The sequence below is a fragment of the Sitophilus oryzae genome, unplaced genomic scaffold (assembly GCF_002938485.1).
Source record: "Sitophilus oryzae breed Bouriz unplaced genomic scaffold, Soryzae_2.0 scaffold_1062_pilon_pilon, whole genome shotgun sequence".
Classification (NCBI taxonomy): domain Eukaryota; kingdom Metazoa; phylum Arthropoda; class Insecta; order Coleoptera; family Curculionidae; genus Sitophilus; species Sitophilus oryzae.
This window is the reverse complement of record NW_022145685.1, coordinates 1253530-1266131: the sequence shown is the minus strand read 5'-3', so window position 1 is coordinate 1266131 and position 12602 is coordinate 1253530. Positions and strand designations below refer to the sequence as shown.

General features: G+C 30.7%; 1 protein-coding gene across 2 annotated transcripts in view; it reads right to left on the bottom strand.

Annotated features, from left to right (window-relative positions):
* The window catches only part of LOC115878135 (cilia- and flagella-associated protein 44), a 202647-nt gene that overhangs the window by 67916 nt on the left and 122129 nt on the right, over nucleotides 1-12602 (bottom strand). For both annotated transcript variants that reach the window (XM_030894520.1, XM_030894513.1), the window contains exon 20: nucleotides 227-415. In XM_030894520.1, the coding sequence (XP_030750380.1) occupies nucleotides 227-415 (189 nt within the window). The remainder of the gene's footprint in view (nucleotides 1-226; nucleotides 416-12602) is intronic.

Here is a 12602-nt window from a genome sequence, read left to right as displayed (position 1 = left end):
CTCGGTTACTCGAGTTTTCAAATCCTCGGTATGTATCGAGGATTTTTGTCGATCCTCGAGGATTAAGCTTGATTTTCATGTATCCGTTATCCGGTTTAAAAACTTATTCATCATAGTACAGATCGGTGATTTACAGGGTAGACAACCCACCGTAGGCGTAACACACGGTTGATAATAGTTGGTTTGGTTAGATTCTAAAAAAATAAATTGTATTATATCTATTTACCTTGCCTCTTGTGTCCAATAGCTTCCTGTAATGTTTGACTGTTGTTTCCCGATCTTCATCGTTCACTTTGTAGTCTGGGCTTTCTTTCAATTTATAGTCACCAAAAGATATTTTTGCTTCGGCCAGAAATTTCTCATCGTCTGGATGATTTTTCCCAGGTATTGGTTTTTTGGCCATAAAATGTTCCCACTAAAAGTGCATTCTTATTTTAATATTCACTGAATATCAATAATAATTAATTACAGATACTGTAATAATATGTCTGTATTTTCAACCTTCTGGGGAAAGTATCACTGCTAAAAAATAAAAATATACAGGGTGTTCCTTAATGACATGCTAATATTTAAGTAGGTGATTTTTGGACCTATTCTAAGAAAAAAAAATCATAGGAATATATGTCCTAAATATCTTAACTTTTCAGATACAGGGTGATAAAATTTTCTATTTTTTTTCAAAATATATCTAATTTATATATAATTTGAATCTTTTTTTCAAAATATATCTAATATTTGATATCAAGATGCATATTTTGATTAACAAAAAAAAATCTCTCCTAAAAATCTTATATGGGTATTTCGTCACTGCAAGAAAATCTACAAACTTAACTACTTTTGTAAACACTTCTAAAAAAAAACGTTTCTTAATTTCCTTTCAGCCGATGCAGAAATGATTTTCACCCGACAGTCACCGCATTAGATTTTCAGCGATTTGACCCTAAAATGAACTGATTTTAATGTTTTAAGCAAAAATGCGTCGGACGAAAAAAATGAAGAGATAGACAATGTTTAGAAATGAATGGATATTTTGAAGATAGTTTTTATTTTAAGAGAAATCAGTAGTGTAACACTTTTTTTCCAAAAATATTCAATGTAAAACCCGTATAGACGGCGCTGGTTGAAATAAATAAAATTCTTTGTACACCAAAAAAGGTATTTTGATGGATAGAACATGTATTAAGATTCATAAAGATATCTATAATAAAATCAGAGTTATTGTGAAAAAAGTTTTTTTTAGAAAATTTTACTCCCCTGTATCTCAGAAATTAAGATGTTTAGATGTTACATTCATATGAAGTTTTTCTCTTAGAATAGGACCAAGAATCACCCCCTTAAATATTAGCATGTCATTAAGGAATACCCTGTATACTTCACGATCCAGAAAAGAAATAACTACGCCTATTTACTTCAGAAGTTACCATAAAATGACGATCAATAATATTCACATTTTTATTTAAATATAAGGCGAACTCTTGAAAAATAGACACTACGGGAATATTAAAAGAACATTTCTATCAAAGCCACACCTAATGACTTTTATCTGGAATTTTACCATATTTTACCGTTGAAAAAAACAACATCTTTGATAACAATTAACAATACCTGCTAATATCTGCAAAACCGTTAACACTTTTAAAATGCTTTAAATACAAAAAAATGTTTGGTTTGGTTTGGTTAGGATATGAGATGATGTTTCGTTAAAGAAACCGTAGAAAATTTATTCTATATTTTAGAAAATTTGTCTTGGAATTCTATATGATTGATGACGATCTATTTGAAGTACAGAACAACTATAGTATGTAAGTCATTAGTAAGTACCTAGCTTAGTTTTGATTTCATGACATATCTTGATATTTTTCATGACATTATAATAATATTTTTTTTTAAAGTTTAAAAATATATTTTTTTCATTTATTTATTTATATCTCTGAAATTATAAAAACCAATTAATAATATTTTAGGACTACCTATGTAAAGCTATTAAGAAGTTTTCTGTCTAAAAAAATTCCGATCTACTGACATTTTTTGGGCCGCCCGGCCCCACAGTGTTGTGTGCCATGGACAAAAATCAAAATACCAAAGTCATTTAAGCCAAATCTTTGAATAAGAAGACTAAGGAAGGAGCATATCAAAAATCTTAGGTACACCGCGATGGGCCTCAAATATGGCCGACTTAAATTCCGGTTTATCAGTGTCGTTCTAATTTTATTTAAAAAATGTAAAACTATGATGTAGGGTAGACGTGGGGTAGACTCAATAATTTGTTGTTTTATTTTACGTTGTGAATAAATGTTGGTAGTTATTAAAATTGTTATAAAAATATATAATTCTAATAAAAATAGATAAGTTATAATAAGTATTTATTAACACAAACATCCGATACGCTACTGAAGCAGGTAAGCCAAATTAACGTATCTAAATTCTTTGACAACTAATCTTTGACAAGTAATAAATAAAAGCTAAAATGCAAGAAAAATATATAATTTAGTTACTTTAAGTGAATTTCATAAATGATCGGTTTACTACACGTATGTATATTATATAGTCACTTACTAGCGAAAAGGTGTTCCATTATTTCACTCAATTTTTGCCGAGATCTACCGCACGCTACACAACCAACTATTTTAGAGTCTTTTTCGATAAATCGCGATAGTGTCACTGTTAATTTAAGTTCTGCCACAATTTCCATCTAGATTTACTACCTTTATACAACTATCAGTAGTAGAATAAATAATAAATAACATAAAATAAGCTCCGTAAAGACTGACAAATCCACAAAATTTCAAATCAAATTCAAATGTGTCAAATGAATCGTCAAACAGAACTGTCAAGGATCCCCACCCTAGAGAGCTTTTATGGTGGCTTTTCCGCCCACCCGGCCCACCATGCATGAATACATGGATAGCATTATGCTCCTTCCTTAGTCTTCTTATTCAAAGAGCCAAATGTAAAAATAATGCTTTGCATCTACAAACCTAGTAGGCTTAGATAAACAAATTAGCAGCCGTTAAATTGTTGACAGTAATTTCTGCTGACAGCGTAAAGTCGCATTAAAAATCTGTCCCGCGTGTTATAATATAGATATCATATTTTCAAGAAAGTTTTTAGTGTTATAACGTGAGACGACTTAATATTGTAAGAATTTCATATAATGGACAATAAAATTAGAGGTAAAAACTTTAAGAATTCGGTAAAATATATTTTATTGCTGCTTAGTTTTCGATACATTCATTCTCTAAAATTGTGTATACCAAACGTTGCAGAAATAATTTACTCTAATATTTGGCGAATCTTATAAAAAATATATGTCAAAATATATCGGAGAAATTTTATAAATTGTTTTTTGATGTATTCAGCTAAATGACAATGCTTTTGATTTTTGCGAATATTTGCGAATTTTCATTATTTTCGTTTTTTCTTAGACGTGAACATTGTTGTCAAAAATAGAGAGTTATTTGAACATTGGCTCAAGTCGAAGAAATCAGAAAAAACAAATAATATTTTTCTAAAATTGAAGGCTTTACTCAAAAATGAAGATATTTCGGATGAAACAGTGCATGTTTTGCGTAAAAAAAGTTCATTTTTTGCATGAACTTGGAGAAAATATGGAAAGAAGTCGCAATAAATATCGAACAGAAATCGCAAAATATTTCAGAAGCGACATGAAGTCTGGTTAAATTCTTTTTTTACCCAAAGTATAACATCTTTTGCTACTACGAGTTCCGAAAACGCTAGTTCAAGCCGTGGAAGACCTCGAAAATCGTTTGAAGAAGCCTCAATAAAAACCAAAAAACGAAGAGTAGAGGAGCTCTTAACAAAGCCAACTGCAGAATTTCAAGTCAGAACCAACATGTTCAAAAAAGACAATTTTACCAGGTCTTAGCGCAAAACAAGCGCTAGCATTATATTTAGATCTTAATTTGTCAGTAAAAAAATATAACATATTAAGATCTGTCGTAAACGTTATACATAAAGACTGTTTCCCGAGCTACCACGCCCTAGTACAAACCAAACAATTATATTTACCAACAAACATTAATGTCACTGAAATATCAGCCGAAATCAATCTTCAGGAAGTTCTAGAAAAAACGGCGTCAAGCATTCTAAATATATTGACAACTGATCAGTTGAATTCTCGCTTAAAGTTAATTTGCAAGTGGGGTTTCGATGGTAGCTGGGGGCATAGTCTTTATAAACAAAAATTTAACCAAGACATAAATAGCACGGATGAATTTATGTTTTAATAGCGTTTTCACCCTTAAAATTAGTGGACTTAACAAGCGATTCAGTTATATGGCAAAATCCAAGAACGTCCTCAACTCTATTTTGCAGACCAATAAAATTCGTATTTTTAAAAGAAAATGCCGAGTTAGTTCGCTTAGAACAAGATAAACTTAAAAAAATAATTAATCAGTTAATTGATTACAACACCTGTTACAAAGGAAAGAACATTAATATTTTATTCGAGTTATTATTTACGATGTTCGATGGGAGTGTTGCAAATATTTTGTCCAACACTAATTCCACTTCAAAATGTTTAGTCTGCGGAGCTAGTCCCAGAGATGAATACAGACGTTGCCTTAATAAACTCCCTAATGTTCAAAATTATCGTTTCGGACTATCCACGTTACACTGTTGGATTCGTTTTTTCGAATGTTTGTTACATATTGCTTATCGGCTACCTTTTAAGAGGTGGCAGGTAAGGGGAACTGAAGATAAAAGAAATTTTGAAACAACGAAAAGACGAATCCAACAGGATTTCAAATGTAAAATGGGATTGGTGGTGGATAAACCAAAGCCAGGTTACGGGTCAACTAACGACGGCAACACAGCCAGAAGATTTTTTAATGATCCCGAAATGTCTGCTGCTATAACAGGAATTGATAAACAGTTAATTTTGAAATTTTCGTTAATTTTAAGGGTATTAGCTAGCGGTTATAAAATAGACACCACTAATTTTGGTGTTTTATTAAAAGAGACGAGACAATTATATTTACAATTTTATCCTTGGTATTATATGCCCAGTTCCGTCCATAAAGTTTTGGTGCATGGGTGTGATATAATCCAATTTTTCGAATTGCCAGTTGGCCAGTTGTCAGAAGAAGCTTTGGAAGCTCGGCACAAGGAAGTGCGACAAATTAGATTATATCATTCCCGCAAAACGTCGAGGATTAACTCAAATATGGATATCATGAGGGCTCTATTATTAACCTCTGATCCGGAACTATAAAGTCTTAGACGAACTTCTTCTACAAAAAGTTCTAAGCTTGATAGTCAAATTAAGGAATATCTGTTACTCGATAAAACTTTTGATTCCGATCAGTTATATCCTGCTGAGTTAGTTCCAGACTTAACCAATAGCGAGGACGACGAAGATAAAGAAAATTAAGAATCGGAATGATTAAAACACACTTTTTTTCCTAAGAACTTTTGTAAATATGTTTATGGTTAATAATGTACCTAGAGAGTTTTATAGTTTGAACTGACCTTTATTATATCCGGAACAAATCAAAATTTATACTTAGATAATATTATAGATCGTAATGATAGATATTGCAATAGTAAGCCAATTCAAAACACTACAATTTTTTTTACCCAGTGACTTTTGGATTATCCTGTATAATATAACTTTAAAAAAAATTGGGTAAAACGTTTTTGACAAAACAACAAAATTCAAAGCCTTTTAATGTTATAAAGAAAAATACGAATTTAACCTTTTTCAAACTGCCAGTTTTATCGGTTTCACTCTGTATAAATTAATTATAATTGTGATTCTATTATTGCTTTTTATTCTTCTGTTAACATACTTGATAATTACAAAATATAGTTAAAATCTGAGCCCTGCAAAAGAAAAAATGATTTTTTGTCCTTGGTCCCTATACCCTCGCGACACTGTGCGCCCTTTAGAAGTATTTTTTTCCTAAAATAGGCTCTAGTACATATTTTAGGCATATTTTAGGTATGTACATAGACAAAATTCCTCAAGTTCTTCGATTTTTGAGACTAAGTTGGTATTTTTAAGTATTTTGGGGTAAGTTCATAATATATTTGCGTTCCGTGTATAATAGAAAAAAGGATTTCTTTTAAACGTTTCGTAAAAATTATTTTTCTTTCTTAAGACTGGATTTTGTAACTTGTCAAATACAGGATTTATTCATATATATTTATTTTTGAAAGACGTTTTTATTATGAGTAATACTTTTATCTAAAGAGTCATTCCAAAATTGGCTGCCAAGAAGTGCCAAAAATTTCAAAAATGATTTTTTAGAGACAATGTCGATAGATAAAAAAGAGTTGTTTTCTATTTCGTACGAAAGCAGTCCAACTGAAGAGAAAAATAATATAATAATATTTAATTTTTATATTCTTTTCGGAAAACTTTACCACCCTGTATGTTAAAAGTTATGAGGTTTAAGATATATTCAAATATACATTCAACATGAAGTATTTTTCTTAAAATGGGTCTAAGAGTCACCTCCTAAATACTAGTATATTATTTAGGAGCATCCACTATATTAGTGACTTATTTAAACAAACACCCGGTACATAAGTACGATTAATTTATTTTACTTATACCGGGTGCGTCTCAAAAGTGGCTCACCCCTATAAATTCATTATTTTTTCAGATAAAAAAATGAGATTTGATGTGTTAGTATATGACATAAATTAGGATTGATTGACATATTGTTTTTGGTCATTTCATCCTGTTTCACCGGAAATTACTACAACTTTTGATTTTTAAATAGCACCCTCGGTATATTTTTACTTTGGTCGATAGAAAATGACACTCTGAAATTGACTTCTCATATGTCAAATTATGCTTACAAAAAATTGTATTTTAAATTTCAATCTGGAGTGCCATGTGTTAAAAACGCTAATTTTTAATCAAAGAGCCTTGGAAAAAATAGATTGGATTGTCTAATGTTTTTCGTGTCTGGTTCTGGCTGGTTAAAAGATGCCCAAATCGTATTTTTAATCATATCTCAATTTTTTCAAATGGAACAAGGGTGGCTCATTAGCATATTTGGAAAAAGAACTTTTTTTACGAATACGTTGGTACTACCACAGATTAGGTATCCTATAAGTATACCTGAAGTATACAGATAAAAATCTTGTGGTAAAGGTGTGGATCCGGTGGCTGACCGTGAAGCCCATATTTGCTGCATTTGATCATCGATACTACGCAAGCGCACATCGTCGATGTTGCCAAATTGCAGTTTATTTTGGAATCATTTGCAGTTGAAAATTTTTTTTGACTGTTAATTGCTGTTAATCAATAATAATACAAATTCTATAATTAATTTTATCATTTCAGATTTATCTTGATGTTCAAAATTAAGGTAAGAAGGATAATGAAGATTGTGAAATGAAAATATTATGAATATATAAAATTCTAATAATAATAACATTTATTTATATATTTACATTAGAATTAAAAATTATCATGTACGGATTTTTTCTTAATGGTTTTAAACTTATTAGAATTATTTTATTTCTTTCAAGTTATCTAATTTCTAGTTATTTACAGGCAACAATAGTTTTGATTATATGTATTGATGTTTTGAAATACTACCATGACGAGTCTTATAGAACAATACACGTCAATGGGAGATAGAGGTAACATCTTACCTATAATGTTACTAATATAATATACTTTGATTATAATGTTTGTATCATAATTTCTTAAAAATATCAAGTTAGTGGATTAATAGCAATTTTAGACATATATTTTATCGAAGAGTGTGTTGATAAGACTAAAATAAGCTGAATAAGCTTTATGTTTTATCTTTTTCTCTTTAGAAGGGAGATGGTTTGTGTCGTAGAATACATTACAGCATTTAATATCGTGTACTTTGATATTCTTTTCTTAATTAACTGTAATTTCTTGTTACCTATAATGCCAAATCTTGACAATATGGTGAAGGTTGAGTTTTGATCTTATTAGTTTTATAGCTGTGTTTATACAAGACCAAATTAAGATTAGTTTGTAATTAGTTTGTGATTTAAATTAAGATCTTTCTTATAATATTTTTTATGTCTTAATCTTAATACTATATTATTCTTTGTCTGGAAAATAAATGTTAAAATATCTTAATTTTGCATATCCTATTCCATCCTTCCATTAGGAAAAATATGGTTTATAAATCATATTATGCTAAGAAAATCACATAAATTAGGTGTAAGAGTAAAGAAATCTTAAGGTAGCAGAAAAATTAATGCAATATATGTATAAGCAGAATTAAACAAGGTAACTGTAAATGTTGCTGAAGCTGATCCATCCTCCATAGTTTTGATGGAATGTTAAAAAAAACTATTAGGAACATGACATGGAGCTACAGCATTTAAAAATTAAAAAAAAGAAAAAACTTGGACACATCCCTTTTAATTCCCCGAATTTTTAATAAAGCACTTTTTAAACATAGCATTATAATCTAGAGCAATTAGATTAATTATAGGAATCTAGAATTGTATTTCTATTTAATTTTATTGACTATGAAAATACATAATAAGCGTTCACGTTTCACGTGTTGTGCGAAATATTAAAATAATAATATAAATAATATACCGCGTACTATGATTGAAAAAAACAGCGTCAGCGATAGCTATGAAATGAAGATCGTTGTCATTTTACATGGGAAATGTCCTCAATCGTTATTTCCCAGCCAACTGGACGCCGTTTTTTCGATCATACAGTATATATTGACAAAAAACACTGAAAAGCACATATTTGTTTTCTACTGAAAATAATTCCAAAATAACTTGCAATCTGGCAACATCGAAGATGTGCGCATGCGTAGTGTCTGTGACTATATGCAGCAAAAACTCGTTTCAAGGTCAGCCACCGGATCCACACCATACGAATCTTGTCCCTAATTCGTGGTACGAAAATTGTTTTTTATGACGATGTGCAAACGAGTCAAATTTCCTGTGCGCAAAAATAAACTCGCGAAAATAACAATAAACAGTGTAATAGAGAGATATCGCTAAACCGAATAGCGTGCATGGACGTTAATAAGGCCAGGTGTTAATTCCTTTACGTGAGATGGTATTAACTCTCTTCATTTATAGTTATCGGATCGGAAAGAATTCTGATCCGCGCTATTTAAACTAATCCTAACTTTGAATTTAAAACTTTGAAATTGTTTTGTTTACTAGGTATTTTAAAACTAAAGGGCTAAAGTGCTTATTTCTAGTGCTTTATTGTACAACGTCTGCCAATGGGTTTAGGGCAACAAGCAACAAATTCTTTTAGAAGGGTTAAGTCGTTATCTGCTGTAAACCTAAGACTCTTTATAGGTTCTTTAGTATTGGAAGAGGTGGAATCCATATTTTGGGCCATATTTATTTAATTAAAACTAATCCCAGCTACTTAAATATCAAATTACCTAATAAAACTAAAGCAATAATTCAAAACAATTCAAACATAACCTAAAATAAAAGATCTCGCCGACCGGCTCCGGTTGTCAAATACCCGCAGATGTCCATTTAAGCAATTTTTAAACGTTATCAGAGGTTATTTAGAAAGAGCGCTTGGTGTAATTGATCCGCAAATTACGTCAGGTGGTAACGTTATTAGCGGGTGTTGCGTTAAAAATTGACCCGCGCATATCGTAACCCGTGTCGTAACCATGATAAGGTACGCGTAAATACTGAATGACGCTATTCGGTTTTCCGATATCTCTCTAATAACTGTGCCGGTCAGGCGCTGTGCACAATTTTAGAGGCCATAAGTGGGCGTGCTATGTGCGCAAATTAGTCACCTAACTACTCTAACTAGTGCCCGATTCCGAAAATTGGAACCACGAAAAACAATAAAGAAAAAACAAAGATTATAATCTGTATAATCTGTGGTACTACACACTTGGTATTTCGAGTCAAATTGTCGTTATGAACCGCATGTTACAGTTTCAATCAATGTCAAAAGTTGACATATGATATGTCATTCTATTCAGAGTGTCATTTTCTATCGAATAAAGCTTAGACAAGGAAAGAGAGGGGACGGCTAACACGCATATTTTCCCGTGATCGGTTAGGGAGGCCAAAATTCGATCGGCGGCCATACTTTGGTGACAAGATTTCGAGGTGACACCGAGAGAATTTTTATGTTTTTTGTGACAACTGTTTTGTTTTAAATTTATAAACTGTATTGTTTAGTATGGTGAGATGTTCAGCGTATGGCTGCAAAGGCCGAAGCGAGAAAAAAGTGGCTGGAATTACATTTCACAGGTAAAAATCGATACACAACTTTTGTTATGTGGTCATAAAATGTAATTTTTTTCATTATAGCAGTAAAAATATGTAAAATGCTTTTAATATGTTTTGTACCACATCCAAACCAAACTATTTTTAATAATTCCAAGTAGTATTTTCAATATCCTTTATTATAATTATTATGTTTGAAACTATAAATAATGCTACTCAGTATGGATTTCTCCAGTGGTGTAGGGAATTATCAGAGAACTTTTTTTATATATTTTACATGTAAAAAAATGTATAAAGTATTGTTATCAAATATGTAAAATAATTGTAAACTATAAAAAAAAATAAAAATTCTAGTGATAAAAAATCTATATGTATAGTTGTTATATAAAACGTAAATTTACCTGCCAAGATTTGCTGGGGGTGGACAAACTTGTGGTGGGCTACTTGTTACTACATATATTTTTTTAAACATTCTTTCAAAAAATTTGCTAATTTAGGTGTATAATAATAGTCTCAGTGAGTAATTAATAAATTATTTTTTTGTGGAAAATTAGGATATTCTTATGATTGAAGGTAAAAAATATTAAAAATTACATTATTCGTTGAATCCATACGCAAGTGTAAAGGGGAATGGCTAGATTCATTATTATACCGTATGGTCGAAAAAAAACGACGTCCAGTTGGCTTGTAAATGACGATCGACGACATTCCCCATATAATTTTACATGTAAAATGACAGCGATCTTCATTTCATAGCTATCGCTGACGCCGTCTTTTTTCGATGTCGTTTTGTATAGTTTTTATGTCATTTTATATGTAGAATTATATGGGGAATATCATCGATCGTAATTTACAAGCCAACTGGACGTCGTTTTTTTTTCGATTATACGGTATAATAATGAATCTAGTCAATTCCCTTCACACTCGCTTACGGATTCAATGAATAATGTAATTTTTAATATTCATTTGTGAAATTGTCATTTCCAAACAAAATAGAAGCCGTTTTTTTTATCATACCTTTGAATAAGAAGACTAAGGAAGGAGCATATCAAAAATCTTAGGTACACCGCGATGGGCCTCAAATATGGCCGACTTAAATTCCGGTTTATCAGTGTCGTTCTAATTTTATTTAAAAAATGTAAAACTATGATGTAGGGTAGACGTGGGGTAGACTCAATAATTTGTTGTTTTATTTTACGTTGTGAATAAATGTTGGTAGTTATTAAAATTGTTATAAAATATATAATTCTAATAAAAATAGATAAGTTATAATAAGTATTTATTAACACAAACATCCGATACGCTACTGAAGCAGGTAAGTCAAATTAACGTATCTAAATTCTTTGACATCTAATCTTTGACAAGTAATAAATAAAAGCAAAAATGCAAGAAAAATATATAATTTAGTTAATTTAAGTGAATTTCATAAATGATCGGTTTACTACACGTATGTATATTATATAGTAGTACTTACTAGCGAAAAGTTGTTCCATTATTTCACTCAATTTTTGCCGAGATCTACCGCACGCTACACAACCAACTATTTTAGAGTCTTTTTCGATAAATCGCGATAGTGTCACTGTTAATTTAAGTTCTGCCACAATTTCCATCTAGATTTACTACCTTTATACAACTATCAGTAGTAGAATAAATAATAAATAACATAAAATAAGCTCTGTAAAGACTGACAAATCCACAAAATTTCAAATAAAATTCAAATGTGTCAAATGAATCGTCAAACAGAACTGTCAAGGATCCCCACCCTAGAGAGCTTTTATGGTGGCTTTTCCGCCCACCATGCATGAATACATGGATAGCATTATGCTCCTTCCTTAGTCTTCTTATTCAAAGGATCATACAGTATATATGTATATACACGTTTAAAACATATGTTATTACATTATTTTTTATTTAATTATACATTATACACACGTTAATAAATAAATAATTGTCTTGATAATCAGTCCACTGTGACTGTTAAATAAATTTTGCATTATCGACTTAGATATTCTAATATTATAAAGGTGAGACTATAAAATACAAAATTGTATATGCATTACTCAAAAATGAACGATATATTAGTTTACGTTTTAATAAATATTTTGTACCGTCTAGGTACAAGCTAATTTCTGATGCTACGCCATTGGAGAATTTCGCGTGGTGACAACTTGCCTCACTTTCAGCTGCCGTGTTACCTGTCCCCTCTCTTTCCTTGTCTAAGGAATAAAGTAAAAATTATCGAGGGTGTTATTTAAAAATCAAAAGTAGTAGTCATTTCCGGTGATACAGGAAGTGACCAAAAACAATTGAATACGTCAACCAATCCTAATATAAGTCATATACAAACATAGCACATCTCGTTTTTTTTTATCTGAAAAAGTAAAAAAGATATAGGG